Source organism: Hemibagrus wyckioides, linkage group LG11 (assembly GCF_019097595.1).
Source record: "Hemibagrus wyckioides isolate EC202008001 linkage group LG11, SWU_Hwy_1.0, whole genome shotgun sequence".
In the NCBI taxonomy this organism is placed as follows: domain Eukaryota; kingdom Metazoa; phylum Chordata; class Actinopteri; order Siluriformes; family Bagridae; genus Hemibagrus; species Hemibagrus wyckioides.
The window spans coordinates 14659206-14678090 of NC_080720.1; the positions used below are offsets into that span (position 1 = coordinate 14659206).

The following is an 18885-nucleotide window of genomic DNA, read 5'->3' on the forward strand; positions in this document are numbered from 1 at the left end:
CAGCAACAACAACAACAACAACAACAAATTGTTGATACTGAGTTTTTATCAACATATGCCATACAGTTGAATGGTGCCAGTAATTTTGGTTGTGACTTTACAAATGTCAACAAACATATAGGCTGAGTGTCCTGTACTGTAGCCGGTGTTTGATGTGTGTAATGAAACTTTTCTGTTACTGTCACAATACAAAGCAGGAAGCCGAAATAAACACACTGCTTTAAAGCGTTTATTTGTTTTGTTTTTTGGCCAAAAATGAACAGTTCAGAGGTCTCAGCCCATAGCTGATTGGCTGGTTGAGAGAAGAGAGGGCGGGCGCTGCATAATGGGCGTGGTTTCTATTGGCGCTCGGCGCGAGTCCATTCTTGTGAGGTTTGAGAGCGCGGGGCTGGATTGTGCGCAGCGGGGCTCTGAAATGCGCTCGCGCCCACTACTCTTTGGATACCGTGATCCTTTATGCAGCATGGGTGCACATGAAAAGCACTACCGTCTGTGTAGTAACCTGATCTTTTTATGAGCAGCGGAATTTGCGTGTTTTTTCTTCTGCTATTTTGGATGGCATCCTGAGCGAGGAGGAGCCCCTGTGTGTGTGTGTGTGTGTGTGTGTGCGCGCGCGCGCGTGTTTGTGTATGTGTACAGCAGCAGAGCGCTTCATCCTCCCAGCGCCTGGTTCTAGCTGTTTAGCTAGATAAAGGAATGAGAAAGCGCAGGTGTGCAGAAGGGTGAGTTTTAAAGCTGCACTTTGCTTTTGGACAAAACAATCTGAGAGAGAGAGAGAGAGAGAGAGAGAGAGGCTCAGTGTAACAGGAGGGACTTGCTCACTAATAAAGTCTTGAAATCAGAAGAATAAGAAAAACGCTGCAAGCTGTGACAAGGGGCAGAAGAGAGCGTCTGGTGCACCATCTCCACATCTCACTGGATCCTACGTGAAATAACTTAGGAAAAAAAATGTCATCGCAAACGAAATACAAGAAGGACAAGGAGATCATTGGGGAATATGAAACGCAAGTTAAAGGTACGTGACAGTCGCCTTAAAGTTTAATGCAGCAGCATCATATGCTCTGAGATGTGTTGTATTATATTGGGCTTGATACTTACCAGGGGAAAAAAATCCCGGTCATGAATGCTTCTCTACATCAATCGTGACTAGGCTAATCTCCTTTAGCCTTGATGTGGTGCTCTCTGCATTGAACCTGAACCGGGGTAACGCCTCATCTCTGCTTGCAAATCCTCCCACCCCCTACACTTTTTTTCCCCCTTATTTTTGATTAAAGTTCCACCGTATTTGAATCGCACATAAATCTGTAATAATGTGCAATGTGCAATTCAATCCGACTAACATGCTAAAAAAAAATCCAAGTTTTTAGAGGAAAATTGAAGAGGCTGGATTTGCCTCCTCGTGCAGGGAAGCAGAAATGCTGCACGGGCTGCATGCACGGCTCGAGCCAGCTCCAGTTTTACCGCCATGAACACGAAGCTAAACATATGGTTAATTGTCCATTTTGAGGGGTTTGGTGTCGTTGAATCGCTTTAGAAGCAGCCGGAGTGAAGGCTTTGTTGCTGGGTAGAAAGGAGTATTTCAAGCTCCTTACAGACGAATGGGTGGAACTTGGAGGCGACCGTACCCAGGGTCACTTTCTCCTTTTGTTTATGGGATAACATTCAGCCCTGGGAAATATACACCGCAGTGCAATGGTAGTAAATACACCTAAAAGCCCCAAAAGCCTGGAACTTGACATTTTCCTGAGACATTTTCCACACACAGTGTGTGCTGACAGTATAATAAAAAAATAAAATAAAAAATACATACATATATATATATATATATATATATATATATATATATATATATATATATATATATATGTATATATATGTGTGTGTGTGTGTGTGTGTGTGTGTGAATGTACGATATATGTATGTGTGTATGTCTGTTATGACAGTGATGACCATAACACCTTGTTTGTGGTTTTCTGTCAGGATAATAAAACCACATCACATATAATTACCTCCTTAATATTCCCTGTTGTGAATTACAGTACACACATCTATTATTGTGCTATACAGAGCCATATGAATTATTTCCAATAATGCTCTTATTTGGAAAATAATCAGTCCACTAGCTAGTTAGCTTAAAACGATCCTAGCGAACTGTCTCAAATTTATACCTCATCTCTAAATCCTTCTGCGTACCATGAAAGTTACAACCTCACTCCATTTAATCATATCAGTTTATAGTAGTCCTGGATTTTCCTCAGTGCTACAGCATCCATTAGCTGTACTAGCCCAGAGAGAACTGCTTTACAGTATATTGAATGTGAAGCTGTAAGAATATTCAATGTAAAAAAAAAAAATAAAAAATGGAAATCTGATATAGCTGTACTTAACCTGATGTACAGAGTCTTGGTGGGATTGTGTGATGTAGTTTAACACCAAGCAGGGGACCATTTTCCTTTCCAATTATAACTATTATTAATTTATTAGTTGGTGACAGCGTGTTTTATTTTCTTACTGTTTCTAATTTAATATTGTGGAACATCTGCTACACAAGTTAGTTCCCGTTATCGCTTATGTCTGTCCAGTCATTCCCTCACCTCACCTTTGCCATGACATGTTACCAGGAAACTGGAAAGCACAAAGCTCTCGGTCATGAAGACTTTCCTGTGGTGGAAAACTCACTGACTGTGACAAAGCTCTGACTGCAAGACTCTTTCCTTAAATGTTAAATAAAGATCTCCGTAAAAAAAAATGAGCAGAATTTTCATTCTCAAGTTACAGCACATATAAATCTGTTATTAGTCTTTGAATTATGGCCGGTACTTAATTCAATGGCCGGTACGAGCCATGCAGTCATGGAAAATTAATCAGCACCTTCTGACCGGTCAGATTTGAGAATTCAGCCTCACTGTGGTATGATGAATGCTAAAAGCAGTCTGCTTAACAAGTCAGTTAAAATGTCTTCCATCGCGGTGCAGTATTCAGCTGTACGGTTGTGATACTGTCATTTTTATATTGGTCACCTTTAATTTTGTATTATACTATTTTATTATCATCTAAATCTATCCTCTAATATAGTAATGAATATGTGTCTAACGTTTGCAGCAAATCTCATTCTTCTCTTGTTGTCTCTTCCCTTTATTTAAGCAAGTGTAATGGATGATATGAAACACAGACATCTTTATTTGTCATTTATGGGTCTACACTTTAGTTAGTAGTTAGTTTTAGTTAGTATTTAATGAACATTTTAAACAGTTCTGTAATACAGTACTGAAAATGTGCCTGTTGATTACAGCAATTCTCAATTCAGCTATTGAGTTTTGTGAATGAACTAAACACAGACGGAGTTAAACACAGAGCTGACTGCGCTAAAGGCCACACTGCATTACACACACTGGCTCTAGCCATGTTCTAAGGATTATGGAGCTCTCCAATTGGATTTTAGCTTGAGTAGCATTTGATAAATGGCTCTTTTTCCCTTTGGGACTTGTGTAGACAGCATGCATGTCAAGATATAAAACACAGGCAGACCTAATCCACGTTCTGAAATGCATTGCTGAATTTGACATCGCACATATTTCTGTTGGTGCATAAAATAGTGAATAAACTATGTTGACAGTGGGTCACCCAAAGAAAGGCGCAAATGGATACAGCGAATATGACATTAATATATCAATTTACATGTTATATTAAAGGCAGTCTCTAGAACTTTAAAATCAGTGGTGACCATGGGAGAAGTGTTCTGTATTGTAATGCCAAAGCCTAAACAGAGACAGGAATACTTAATTAGTGAGATAGGCAGCATAGGCTGCAGTCAACTGTGCAGGTCAGAAAAGAAGTCTGTTTGTCTCAATCGAGCCCCCTGATGCCAATATCCTTTATGTGGTTAAATGAGGCAGTGTCTTTGACGTCTTCTGTTCAACAGAGCCAGTCTGTCATGGGCCACTAACTTCTAAATCAGCATAGCGTGGTTGTTTAGAGTTAGCCACAGAGGCAGAACCAGAGATTAAAGCAGTCTTTATTTGTGAAAATGATACCTCATCTTTAGGGATATTTCATATGATATGAAGAACCTGGATTTGTCCAATAGATTCTTGTTATTTTGTGAATTTCCCAGCTTTCTTTTGCTTGTTGTTGCCAAGGTCTTTCTTCTGCCAGGCTCTCATCACCTTCTTTAAGTAAGTGTGATGGATGCTTTGAAAACACAGACATCTTTATTTACTTAATATACTTGAAATGAACAGTTTATGAACAGGAAATACACTTGAAAATGACATAATACGTGCTCTGAAGTTTAATGACAAGTGTTCAGTGTTTGGAGAGTCTTTAGAGCTGGTTTAAATTTCTCAAAGCAGCAGTACCAGCCTGACCAGGTTTGTGACAATTGGTGTAACAAAGAAAATGCACTGATAATTTTTGAACCCACATGAAGAGGTCAGGTACTGGCTGTGCTGGTTAGTTTTGGGGTTTTTAAAAATACTTATGACTGATTGTCAGCATTGGAATTAAGTGTAAGTTGAAGAAGAGTACAGACATGGAGTGGGGGGTGGGGGTGATGATGGAGGTGGTTAAATGCATAGATTGCATCACTTTTAAAATCAAGGAAATAATGTGTAATAACCAAGCACAGGTTGAGAACAACCTGGTGTGAACAAATGCTACTGTAATTGTATTATTAGTGGGCAAGTAAAACAACCAGGTAGCTAGCAGAATATTAGAATGTATGGAGAGTTTAAGTGCATTAACACAGACTAAGGGAAAATTAACATGATTAAGATTATTTAGATAATAATTTAGACTGTTTAGATATGATTAACTGCAGGGGTTTGGTTGTTTAGTAGTAAGCAAGTTTGCCTTACACCTCTGGGGTTGCGGCGGTTTGATTCTGTTATTCCAGGGTTGGGGGTTCCAATACCCAGGCTTCCTCAGGGTAGTCTGGTTTCCTCCCTAGTTCAAACACATGCTGTAGGCTGATTAGCATGTCTAAATTGTCTGTAGTGTGTGATTACTCTTAGTAATGGCTTGGCGTCTCCTGCAGAAAATGTTTAAGATTAAGTGCAAGGTTATGGTGCTGATGTTGGAAGCAGAGTTATGTGACGGCTGCCCTTTAATTTACTTCATCTTTGTCAGTGTTTCAAATACCTGTCAAAAGATAATCTGTGCAAGCTAATTAATCCAGCCAGTAACTTTGTTACTGCTAGACACACCTTGGTTGATGTGTGTAGTGCGTCAGGTGGTAGTTACAACAGTGAACTGTGAAACACTTTAAGCACAGCTACATACCAAATGACACTTTTTGTGTCTGATAGATCACACTAAACAAATCCCAGTATCAAAATAAAACAGTGAGCAGCAATGTTTGACCCCCGTTACTATGTAACACATAAAGTCATGTTAAATCATTGCCTAATCACCACAGTTAGCATGTCATGCTCTAAACGGATGACATCTCCTCTCAGTCTCTGTGTTTATGATGACGATTTTGGATGTAATAGCTCTGATAGTACCATTTATCCTCCACTTGTCAATTAACTTGCATGCGTTGTTGGGCATATGAACATTAAATTATGCAGTTAGCATCAGTGCGCACAAATGGTGCCCAGTTCCTGTTTAATTAAGCAATGTTCCACATGAGACAGGGGCGAGATAAGGGAGCAGTGTGTTAATGGTAATCCAATGCAGATTCAGCCTCAGCTGTTTTATTCACAGTGTACTCGCCAACCATAAATGAAGAGCTTTTCTAAATCTGGCTAGATACAGAGTCCTCTGTATGAAATTTTTGCTAAAATGTGAGAAATACAGAACATTTCTTTTGAGGGATGATGGTGATGAAAATCAGGGACCGTCCTTGGCAAGTACGCATGAAGGTTTGCCAGTGTGTGAGCTGTGGCTGTTTCATGACTCCAGCTGATAATGAACGACTTATCTTTAAACGACTTATCATACAGAGTGATTGCGGATTTGCTGGGTTTGCATGTGCAAGAGTCAGCAGTAGAGCTAATCGCCTCATGCCTGTCTAAATGATGAAGTATTCCCAGCACTGCTATTCACAGGGATTCAACTCTGCAATGCAAAAAGATTAGAGATGTAACTGCTGAATATATTTATCACAAAACAATCAACACAGAGGTGTATTGTTAATTACGGTTCCAGCAGTTTTGTAACTATGTATTTGGGAAAGTTTTTCTCGAAAGGTTTGTGTAGCTGCAAAAACAATTGAAATAATGGCAAAAATGCAGTGTCATTGCTTTGTGCATATCCGGTAGTAGTAGATCAGCAGCTAGGTTTCCTGTATGTCCAGATGAACTAGTTTCTAAGAAGAACCACATATATTATTGTACAGGTAACCATTGCTCTGTGCTAGAATCCTATTTAATAACAGGATGTTTCTGCATTATGGCAAAAGGATTAAGTTTAATCAGTGTATGTAATTATATAACATAGGCTGCTGAACCACTGACTGAAAATATAAAGTAATTTAATTTGTGTTTATATTTTAGTCGAATTTTTGTTCACTTATAACTTTGTAATAAGACAGATTAATGATTTGCATCAGGAAGGGCACAAATCGTCAGTACTGTGAACTAGTGGGTGTAAGTGTTGAGGATGCAGAAGATAGGGATAGGTGGAGAGAGATGATTCGCTGTGGCGACCCCTGAAGGGAAAAGCTGAAAGAAGAAGAAGAATTCAGCTCAAATCTTGAACGAACCTTTTTAGTCAGTTATATGCCTTTTTGAACAAAACATATATTTGGATTGTCAATATAGTTGTTGTCAATTTAGCTAGTTCTTCCCCAGGAGACACAACAGATTTTCTCACTGCTGTGTCACGAAGCAGCTGAACATGCTTGGAGAAGAGCACTACCTGCAGTAAGCCATATGTGAGCCTACTGATGCTTGCAATCTATTAGTCATTGAAGCAACAGGAAGAAATGTCATCCTTGTGCCAGTTACGCATTGCTGAGCTCTTGGCTTTGGATGGTTATGGAATTGTTAGGATTCACCAACAACGGAGCCAATACGTTTTTAGTTTTGAGGGCTGGTTGATATCAATGTTGTGTTATAAACAGATGAGCCATAACATTTAACCCACCTAACTAATATTGTGTAGGTTCCCCTTATGCCCCCGAAACAGCTCTGACCCTTTAAGACATCGACTCTGCAATAGATCTGAAGGTGTGCTGTGGTATCTAGCACCAAGACGTTAGCAGCAGATCATTTTAATCCTATAACTTGTGAGGTGGGGCCTTCATAGATTGTCCAGCACATCCCATGTCTGGTGAATTTGGAGCCCAAATCAAGACTTGTACTCTTTGTCCTCTGCCTCATATCATTTCTGAACAATTTTTGCAGTGTGGCAGGGAGCATCATCCTGCTGAAAGAGGCCACTGCAATTAGGGAATACTACTGCCATGAATGGGTCTATTAGTCTACCACAGTGTTTAAGTAGGTGGTATGTGTCAAAGTAACATCCACATGAATGCCAGGACCCAAGGTTGCCCAGAAGAACATTTCCCAGAGCATCACACTGCCTACACCAGCTTGCCTTCTAGTGCATAGTAGTGCATCCTGGTGCCATCTCTTCCATCCACATATAAAAGAAAACTTGATTCATCAGACCAGGCCACCTTCTTCCTTTGCTCCATGGTCCAGTTCTGATTGTAGGTATACCATTTTAGATATTGTAGGTGGTGGACAAGGGTCAGCATGGGCATTCTGACCTCTCTGCAGATTCGCAACCAAATACACAGCAAGCTGTGATGCACTGTATGTTCTGACACTTTTTTGTCATAGTCAAACTTTCAGCAATTTGTGCTACAGTGGCTGTTCTGTGCGATCAGACCAGACTGTTAGAATGAATCAGTGAGTCTGGATTACCCATGATCTTGTCCCTGTTCTTTTTCTTTAGACCACTTTTGGTAGGTACCAACTTCTGCATGCTGGGAACACCCAACAAGACCTGCTGTTTCAGGGATGCTCAGGACCCAGTCATTTCTCCATCACTATTTGACCCGTATCAGAGTTGCTTAGATTCTTGCCCATTTTTCCTGCTCCTGCTCCTTTACCTAAATCTTTTTTTTTTGGCACCAAAATCATAACCAATTAAAATGGCCCCTAGGATTCACAGCCACAAACAAGATTTTCCACTGCCATGATATGCATTAAAACAGGTTTTCTCAGCCAAAACGTTTTTTTTGACAAGAAGAAAAGCATTTCCTCTATTTTGGGCTTAAGGTATACAGGAGATTGACAGAATGTTGCCCAATTTGCTGAACAGCTTTCATTATGTGGTGCTGATGGATTTGCTAGGACATTTTTGCAAACCATGTGCTTCAGTCATGACTCCTTGACAGATAGTCAGGTTGATGCCTTCTCATATTATTCACAATTACGGTCACAGCAGATGGATTTCAAAAATGAGTGTTGTGTGGTTTCAGTGCTTCTATTAAACATACTAATAATAACTGCAACAAGAATCATATTTACACATAATATTCCAATATAATTGGACTCATTGAATATTGTGGCCTTGTAAGATCATCATATAATAATATCATTATTATCATAAGTGTGTATTGCAGTGTATTGAGAATAGACCAGGGCCTAGAGGTTTTCTAACAGACTTAAACTGATGTCTTCTGTAGTATTGAATTACCATAAAGTAAATATGATCCACTCTTCTTACAAAGAAATTCGAAGAATAATTTACCATTGGTTATCTCTTTAGCCTTCACATATTTAATTTCATATTCACTATTCACTATCACTGTCAGATTCACTATGTAAACTGGATTTCACTTCAAAATTTAGCTTTTTTAAATAATAAAAATCGTATGTTTTCTCATGACTAGCCAGTGCTGGCTGTCAGGGGTGTCTAAACTTATTGGCAAAGGGCCGATGTGGGTGCAGGTATTCATTCCAGTCAAGCAGTATCTGATTTGACCTGTTTAATCAGGTGATCTTGGCTTTTAATAGACTCAGGTGGCATCGGCTTGGTTCGACTGAAATCCTGCACCCACACCGGCATTTGCCTGATGAAGATTGGACACCACTGATATAAAGTGTTCATGTTCAATGCACAGAATATACAATAATGTAATTATTTTTCATTGCCTGTTCAGTTCATTTGCTTCAAATACACCTACGCCTACACCTCACACTTTCTTCTATTGTCTCACAAAGAGTTGGATGCTGCTGAATTTCCCTTCTCAGACACCTCTATTCCTGCAAAATCTGGCAAAATTTTAAGCGTGAACAACACACAAAAAATTTTAATAATCTGAACAGACTGCCAAGAAAATCAACTTAAGCTCCTGCTCTGAAATTTAAATCTGATTGCTCCAAGCATTTTGGGTGGTCTAGCCACATTTGACAAATTAAAACCTCTCCTAATAAGTGATCCAAAAGTTAATGCTTAAGAACATCATGAAAAATCATTATTCATAAAACAACTGAAAAAACAATACCAGAAGCTAGTGGACTGATTCTGATTTAAACAATAACATGCATTTCGGTGTGGCTGTGTAAAGGTGTAAATGCATGTGGGTATTTTCAACAATATACAATTCAGAAATTAATGAAATAAAATGAAATGGCCAGCTGTAATAAGGCTCGTATATGTAAATTTATATGTACATTTTATACAGCTTACAAATATCTTGTATTTTGTTTTTGGCAATTGGATGACTCTGCTTTTTTAAGCTATATCCTTTGATTGGATTTGACTTCATTCATGTCATTTTGGATTAAATCATCTGCCAAGTGATAAACTCAAAGATGTGTAAACATGGGGAGCTTAAATAAACATGCAGAAAATTATAACTTTTTTTTTTTTTTTACTTTTGCTTAACATTATGGAGATAGCATGAGGGAGGACAGGATGAGTTGATGGGTTATAGACCCAGCAGATGAGAGCCAGAACACGGGCCCCTCGAGGAATGGTGTGGAGCAGGGGGTGTGTGCCTCACCTCTGTCCAAGCTGTTCAGCTGCTACACAACTTCATTTGCATTTAAATAGAGAGGCTCTGTGTGGAAAAGGAGCCAGGCCTTTAGAATTGGACTGTCTTTAGCCTTTGCTCTTATTCCGCACAGTGAGGGAAGGGCAAGCTTGGAGAGAGCTGCTTCCTGCTTGTCTGCATTCTCCATTTCAGCCTTGTCATATTCAAAGGCAGTGAAAAGACTGCATTATGTAATGGGTCAGTTTTTGGCCAGGAGCACTGCCGGCCTCCCGCGGTCAGTGTTAGAACAAGCAGGGAGGCTCCCAGGCTGGCGTTTCTGTCATTTTTTTTTATTAGTGGCAGATTTTCTTTGCTAATAGTGGAGGACTTGCAGTCATCCTGCATGCATGCAGCAAAGCATTTATTATTGCATGAAATATACTTTCATCAAACATAGCCATTTTGTACTAACCTAGGTAATCATATTTATTGTCAGGAGTACGGTATATTAGAGTGTGCGATCTTTTTTGTTTATGCCTACACCAGGGATAAAGGCACTTTGCAGTGTCTTAATCCGACATAAACTACTCATGTCTGTAGCCATATGGTGTAGATCACATGGTGACGTCGCCTCTTTGAGCAACTGAGTTATATTAGATTTGTCTGTTATTTATCCCCCATTGTTCTCCTCGGTTCTCTGCGGCAGGGAAGAGCAGGTCATCTGTGCTGTTGGCACTGTGCCTCTGTACCGGCCAGCCCTTTTACAACCAGAGCCATAGCTGCCTCGCACTGTCGCCTCAATACCTCTCAGCTCCTAAGAGTATGCATGCTCTTTGATTTAGGTTTATGCTCTAAAAAGCGAGTTCATTGTGTACATATAGAACAACTGTAAAATGTTTGTCTGATTGTGGAAACATACAGAAGATTTTAACTGGCCTATAGTTTATAAAGGGAAGAGGGTAAAAGAGATAGTGCTGGAAGGACCTCATTAAAATGGTGCTGTTTGCTTCAGGGCAAGTGGAGGTCTGGTTTGTCTCGTTTGCTTTTCTTCCTTTCTTTTTTTTCCAGAGGAAAACCTTTACTGGACCACGAGACACACTTAGTTAGCCCCAGGGTTGTGCAGACCGTCAGAAGAAGACTGTCAGAAAGCGAATTTGGAGCCAGACCAAACTGTGATGGAAAATGTGATGACAGAAGAGTTGCACAGGGACTGGCGATATGTTTTCAACGTGCCGAAATGTTACTCTGCAGAAACGTTGCGTATCCACGCCGAGGAAGTGTATTTCTATAAAACGAGAGTTGTTCATTTAGAGCTAGTACATTTTTTATGAAGTCAGGTTATTACCTCCATAAAGAATTGAAAGTCATTGTCCTTTTCTCATGCAGTGTTCTGTTACAGTTTATTAGAGCAAATAGTTTCTTCATGTAAACTGGAAAAACATCTGCGCCATTCTACTCATGATTTAATTGAACTGCAGTATCAGTGGCGAATTGGACTGAGATTTTGAGCTAGTGCAGTGACATGAGCCATCAGCAAACATTCGGGTACAGGAAAAAATCTGTAACAGGAAAATATTGAATGATTAGACCTCTGAGCCTAAGGTTTATTAGGGTGTAAGGTAGTTCTTTAGCAGCAACTACAAAAAAAGAATCATGGAGACGTAATAAGAAAAAAATCTGAACTTCATGAATGTGCTTACTGTATTATGATTGCATCCTTAACATTCACTTTTACTGCATTTAGCAGACATCCTTATCCAGCATGACTTACATATGATCTCATTTCATACAGCTGAGCAGTTGAGCTTTAAAGTCCTTGCTTAAAGAGTCCAGCAGAGGCAGTTTGATGATCCTGAAATTTAAACTAACAATCTTCTGATCAATAATCCAACATCTTAAACACTGAGCTTCCACTTCCCCCTACTCCCTTTAACTAACTGTTTTTTAACCAATGAGAAGTGTTCTGATCAGAGACAATATGCACTTCTTGGGCAGTTTAAGGATCAGAAGGTCTGATGTTCAAGTCTCAGCACTGCAGAGCAGGCACCAGTGGGACCTTGAGCAAGGCCTTTAACCCTCTTTGCTCCAAGGGCGCTATAACTGCTCTGTCCCCAACTTCCTAAAAAGCTGGGAAATAAGGACATTTTCTTACATAAGGTCAAGTGGCTGTCATTAAGAAAGAGCTGTTGTTAAAAACAACACAATAAATACCCTATATATATAGTTGAGCACAAGTTACAGTGTTCAGTGCCTCTATGAGTTTTTTTGTGATTATTGTGGCCAATAATGCTGTAGCTTTTTTCAAAAATTGCAGTGCAACTTTTTTGTGCTTTTTTTTACAGAAAGCTATTGACTTAATGAAATCTTTTACCAACTTCTACCAGTTAAGGCACATACATAATTACTTTCTATGATAGCTATGTACTTGTGTGTGTTGTGATGATGTCACATGATGTGTCTTGGGCCAAATCTGCAGAAAATATGCAGCCATTTAGAAAAATCTCAAAAATTGCAAGATCTCTCAAAATAGGAGCCTGGTTTTATATGACTGAAAAAAGCATTACCAAGATGGCTGCCAAGTGGACAGACTCTACTGGACGTCCTTTGGTATATAATGGGTTGATACTATGGCATAACACATATGGTCTGTTTTCTGTATGTCTTGCCTCTCAAGCCAGACATCCAACATTTCCAGCTTTAGCATTTGGGTAAAGAAAATTGGAAACTTGTACTTGATGACCAACACCAGCCCTTTCATCCGCTGTGAGATGGGAGATTATATTGCTTCCTTACAAGTATGTACTTTAAATAAAACTCTGCTGGCTTTTTAAAGATGTGATTGCCTGACGCTTTTACAGTCTATTGACTGTACATTGCCTTTTGGTGTTCAAAAGCGCATGAAAGTGTGTAAGCCCAGAAGTACAGAGAACCAATCAGACTGCAGCATTAAACACTTGAAAGATTGTGGCCAGATACGAGTACAAAAGAAAGATCTAAGTTCTAGATTAGGTGTTGATCATTTGGGTTGCTGTTGAAATGTGTCCTGTATTGCAGTCTTTTACTGGTCATTTCACAGGAAGTAAAGTGAAGCACTGGTGTAATGTACAATTCTTCCAGTTCAGTGTGCATCCAGTCTGACTGTGTTAAGGTTTTCCAACTTTTCATTTCCTGAAGTTTGATCAAATTGTTTGGTCACTATTTCATAGCGTCTGCTTAATAAACACCATAAAACAGCACACAGTTAACTCTCTGTCGCTTTACTGCACCCCAAATACAAATACACAGAGAGCCCTGGTGCTCATACCTTCCTGTGATAAAAGTGAGCTGGAGGAAATGTGTTGTTTTTGTCTAAATATCTATCTAACCCTGAGAAACTGGTGGTAGTGTGGGTGGTGTGGGAGGTGTGGGTCCATGCTGTCTCGTCCCATGGGCCTCTGAGCTGTTTATCCGCGCTTGTTAATAATCCTCGACTGCAGCAGTTTTGATACCAAATAATGATGTTTATGGATTTAACCGGCGCTTTAAAGCCTGCATATAAACAATGGATTTTATCCAGACATGTGCAGACTACGTTTAATGCCCTTCCCATGCAGTTCTGTTTTGAATTATCGTAATGCGCGCTTCTGGGACAACACAATGATTTACGCAAGCCAAATGCAGAGTGCTGTCCGTGTTCTCCCAAGGCCTTTCCAGCTGCTAATCTGCAATCAGTTCAGCAGGAATGTCATAGCAGCCAAGTGACACAACAAGAGGAGTGATTTAAGATTTAGGACTCAAAATAGTGCAGACAAGTACCAGTAAAGTATGTTTCCACCAGAGAGAACCAAAGACCACACAGCATTTTTCCATCTTTTATAACGTTCACAACAAGTCCTTATTCCTGCTTGACTTTTCTCTTGAATGAGTATCGCTGCTGGTTTAATCCACTTCCATGAAGTGCTTAGATTTCACAGAGAACTAAAGGTCATATATGAAGCAATAGTATCTGCCATTTTTTGTCTGTTTTGCTGATGAATTGTTGAGAATTGAATGTCATTGAAATGTGAACTATAATGTAACGTAAACACATTGAAGCCTTTCACTGAAAAAAAGGGTTGGTAGGGAAACAAAAGAAAGCATTCTTCTATTGCTAATCTAATGCAGTGGTTACTTTTCTGCCTTGCTGATCAGACTTTAGGCTTCCACTCAAGCCTACAAACCGTCAACGTCAGCAGAGATTCTTACGGGTACTAATTTGAAACACAGTGACTGAAACAATGAATGATGCAGCATGTAGATGAGGAAGGCGTGTCGCCTCTCTGTTATTGCGGTACCAAATTACCAACATAGAATTCGCAGAAAGAGAGATCTAAATAAAGGAATAAAAGGATGCCATGTCACTTTTTTTCATGTAGGCTGAGTGATATGAGACAGCAATGCTTGCTCAGCTGGGAGAGCAGTATTTGCAGATGGAGAAGAAAAGAGTGCGAGACCGAAGTGGGTTGGTCGGTTTTGTGGTTTGAGTGCAAGACTGAAGGCTTCGGCTCTCAGACACGATTTAGGCTATGAGCGTGACTTTATTTTCTTGTGTTTTTAAGTCTATTTAATAATGTCCTTTGTGCCACTTAGGAATGTGGGATTTTAGTTACTTTATAAAGTCTTATAGTTAGAGGTGTCATGGTTTTATTTCCTTTAAAATGACAGTGAATATTGTATTATTATTATAATCATTATTATTAATATGAATTTTATATGCATAGCAATTTAACAATGGATATTATCACAAAGCAGCTTTACAGAAATATATACAAAATATTTAAATCCTATTATTGTTGAAAATTGTATTTATTTATTTATTTATTTATTTATTTATTTATTTATTTATTTATTTATGTGAAGGAACAGGTCATCAAGTGACAGTATATTTTTCTATTTATACAGGAAATATTAAAAAAAAAAATACTACTTTATTTATCAACTGAATAATCCCACTCCCAGGTTGTAAGAATTTATTCATCCTAACCATCTTATTGCAAAATATACAAACAGTTAAAGCTGTGGGCTGGAGTTAGTGGTGTAGCTGTTGCTGTGACATTATCTGTTTGAACTCCAGTAAAATGAATGTAAACTCTTTTAGAGAGTGAGCTACATTTTTGAAGATCAGGGAGAACATTCTCAGGGGAGTAATATTATGAAAATATTTTAACCCTCAAATTGAAAATTCAATGAAATCATTTGCTTTTGAGAAAATAGCAGATGAAGCTAATTAATGTTGTTTCAGCAGGATGAGGGGCTAACTTTTGATCTTGAAAAATAAAAATGGAAGCCAGAATTGCTAAGCTGTGGCTTTAAGTGTTGAACTGGCCTGCATGCTTGTGGTATATGTTTTATTAAGTGTATTAATGTATAAATACTGGCCAGGGTGGACAAATGGTTTGAAATAGGAGCAATCTACTGTTTTTGCTAAAAAAACTGCAGCACTCACCCTTTCTACTACCTACTTACAACACCATCCTCACATGTTTCCCTGTGTGTTCACACCTCTGCACCACAGTGTCAGTCAGTCTCATGATATTACAGGTGTGAATCACAAAGTCATCTGGATGAGTAAGCAACTCGCCTAGACTATACTAATGTATGACCTCCATCACTGAAAAACTTCACAGACATATCTGCTCTGCTGTGGGTTATTCCCGATGCTCCGGCTGTGGTGTTCATTTTGCCGAAGAAGCCACTGTTAAATACACTCGCTGGGAAGAGCTATTTAAATTTTGATGGCATGACAAGAAGATATTTTAGCACTATAAGAAAAATCAAAACAGTTTGACTGAAAAGATGACAGATTGAAACCAGGAGCAGATGATGTTTTTGTCATGCTAAGAAAAAAAAATGATGATGCCCTGCATATGATCAGAAAAGACATAAAAATGTATTTAATTCTTTTAAACCAAACGTGACATCCAGAGACATCACCCAGCTCTTCACCATCTTCCAAAACGTTTGAATGAATTATCTGATTATATGCCGTCATCCAAACACGTTTCTGTATACCTCTCTTTTAAACACAATGCAGCAATATTTTAATTATATTTAATATGTAAACAATGAAAACATGACAGGTTTCCAGTTATAGGAAAATACTTCATAATGAGGTGGTATGTTGTGGCCAGATATGAAGTACAGTGGATTATTTTCCAGTAGCATCACATCCCGGGTTCTTTATTTCTTCTTAAATTACAGCTTTTTTGCTTTTAACTTTATGCCCTATATGATTTATAGTTATATTTAATGCAGAATGTCCATAATGCAAGCTAATTCCTGTTATCACATACACCAATCAGGCATAACATTATGAGCAGTGAGAGGTGAAGTGAATAACCCTGATTATCTCCTCATCATGGCACCTGTTAGTGGGTGGGATATATTAGGCAGCAAATGAACATTCTGTCCTCAAAGTTGATGTGTTAGAAGCAGGAAAAATGGGCAAGCGTAAGGATTTGAGCGAGTTTGACAAGGGCCAAATTATGATGGCTAGACGCCTGGATCAGAGCATCTCCAAAACTGCAGCTCTTGTGGGGTGTTCCCGGTCTGCAGTGGTCAGTATATAAAAAAGTGGTCCAAAGGAGGAACGGTGGTGGGTCATGGACGGCCAAGACTCATTGATGCATGTGGGGAGTGAAGGCTGACCCGTGTGATCCGATCCAACAGACGAGCTACTGTTGTTCAAATTTCTGAAGAAGTTAATGTTGTTTCTGATAGAAAGGTGTCAGAATACACAGTGCATGATGGGTCAGGGCTGTTTTGGCAGCAAAAGGGGATCAACACAATATTAGGCAGATGGTCATAACGTTATGCCTGATCTGTGTATGTTAGAACAGCTGTGACAGATTTCTTAGCTGAAGGCAATAAGATTTCCGTGTTACTAAGAGAAACTTTTTTGTTTTTAAGTCTTTCTTGTGGTGGAAAAATTATCGACAGTTCTCCTTTCTTAAATGTTAAAGTCTTCTTACAGAAAACTTCAACATGTTAATTTTTTTATAATATACCAATATGTTTTTAATCTGTTTATTATCAGCCTTAAGAAGCTCATCCGTCTGACAGTTCGTGTGAATTATAGCCGGCATTACAGTGTGTATATAATTTTGTATTTATTGTTTACAGCATATGTGCTAAATGTTTTTAATCTCTTTCGTTCTATGCATGTTTTCAGCCAGTCTGTCTCACTTTTCCAGATTTTGCTCAGAATATTCGGAATTCGGAACATTCTGGGATTAAAGCCGGCACTGTTGTCAGTGCTGCTGTTAGAAAAAATAAATCAGCATCTTCATTCATACAGTTTCTTCTGCTACACTACATATTTCCATCAGCATAATAATGTATTATAGACTAATACACCACATTTACTCCATTTTAGTCAATGTGAAAGTGCAGCTACAGATTAAAAAAAAACTTTCAAGACATTTTTGTCGAATGATTTAATCTATGATTTGTATAAATTAAAGAAACTATGTGAGGCAGTGTGTTAGAGGCTTGGCTTTGGCCTGGCTTTTGGCTCACACTGCGCTACATTCTCTCCTCCTCCTTCCTGTACTTGGGGCAGTGAGAGAAGACTAATCCTCATGAATTATTGATGAAACTATTAGGATATTTTTCCCCAGTCACTGGTAATGTGTGCTGTAGTGAGATAGTGCTAAGCTTTGGAAATGGGCTGTTTTGTAGCGTCACTGATTTTACGATCTTTGTAGAATATCTCAACTTTCAGATTCTCAGAAGTTACAGTATACAAGTGAATGACGGCAGGTTTGAATGAGCATGGACATGGACATGGACAGGAGCAAATCCAAAGCCACTCTGTTCACCATGACCTCACCATGTGAGAAGAGAGTTAAGGAGGCTTAAGGTGAATGAGAGCCTTTTTAAAAGCTCCCTGTTTTTAACAGCAACAGAAACCGTGTGTTGCTCCTGTGCCTAAACCTACAAACATTCGGCACTGACATTCTGAGATCCAGCCTCTATGGGCCTGATGCTTTTTGTACAGGTTTCTGACCACAAGCTTCAGGATCCCAGTGCAATCTCTGCAAAATAAAAAGGAGCATGATATAGACACTGGATTAAAATGGCCTTTAATGTGTTTTAAACTCTTTTTTGTGAGTTTGTTTACCGGTTCGTTTGATATCCTCTTTCTGATTTTGGTTTTCAGATTTAGTGAAAAAAGGTACCAGACATGCTAGCAATAGCTAGATATTAGGCTTGTGAAACTGTGAAAAGCCTGGGCAAATACCACCTTCAGACACTTGTAGACTAACTACTAACAGTCTGGTTAAAATGGGCATGGACTACTCTCACATGGAATAGGGTAAGAATGATATTCTTTGATGTCTCCTGTGCCTGTAATAGAGTCCAGCCTACTTTGTTGGAAGAGAAGCTCAGATACTGGTTTATCACACCATGGCACTGCAGTTAGTCTGCCTTTCTAGCTGTGCAGCAGACACCGTAGTATGCCAAAGAGAACTGTTCTGTCACTTGTCTTGTTTGCTGTACGCATCAGACTGATAGTTATGCTACCTTCAGAAATACTTTGACAACTCTGTAATGACAGGTTGCAGAAATTAAGGGAAGGAAGAAGCATACTCGACTCTGACAGAGTAAACAGAATCATCTCCGGCTCTGTGGCAGTGAGACAAAATAGCTGGGGGTGGACTTCAGGAGCAATAACACATCACCACCTCTGTTTTCCATTCAGGAGATACGTGCAGAGTTGGCGTAATCATACCACTTGCTTGGAGAGCAGATTAATGATATTATGAACTGGGAGGACAAGTCAGACGCTGTTCACTCAGACCTGCTGGAAACTCTTGTAGCTCGCTGCCAGTTCACACTTAATGGGTGTGCTGTGCTTTGCAGTTGTACCCTGGTGCAGAAATATGGATGATGAAGAGGATATACTAAACAACTTATCAAAAAGAAGCCTG

At 39.2% G+C, this 18885-nt stretch overlaps 1 protein-coding gene across 2 annotated transcripts in view; it reads left to right on the plus strand.

Annotated features, from left to right (window-relative positions):
- Window positions 1–356: 356 nt before the first annotated feature.
- The window catches only part of srgap3 (SLIT-ROBO Rho GTPase activating protein 3), a 129749-nt gene continuing 111220 nt past the window's right edge, over window positions 357–18885 (plus strand). For both annotated transcript variants that reach the window (XM_058402764.1, XM_058402765.1), the window contains exon 1: window positions 357–1015. In XM_058402764.1, coding sequence (XP_058258747.1) covers window positions 949–1015 — 67 coding nt within the window. In that variant the 5' untranslated portion in view covers window positions 357–948. The remainder of the gene's footprint in view (window positions 1016–18885) is intronic.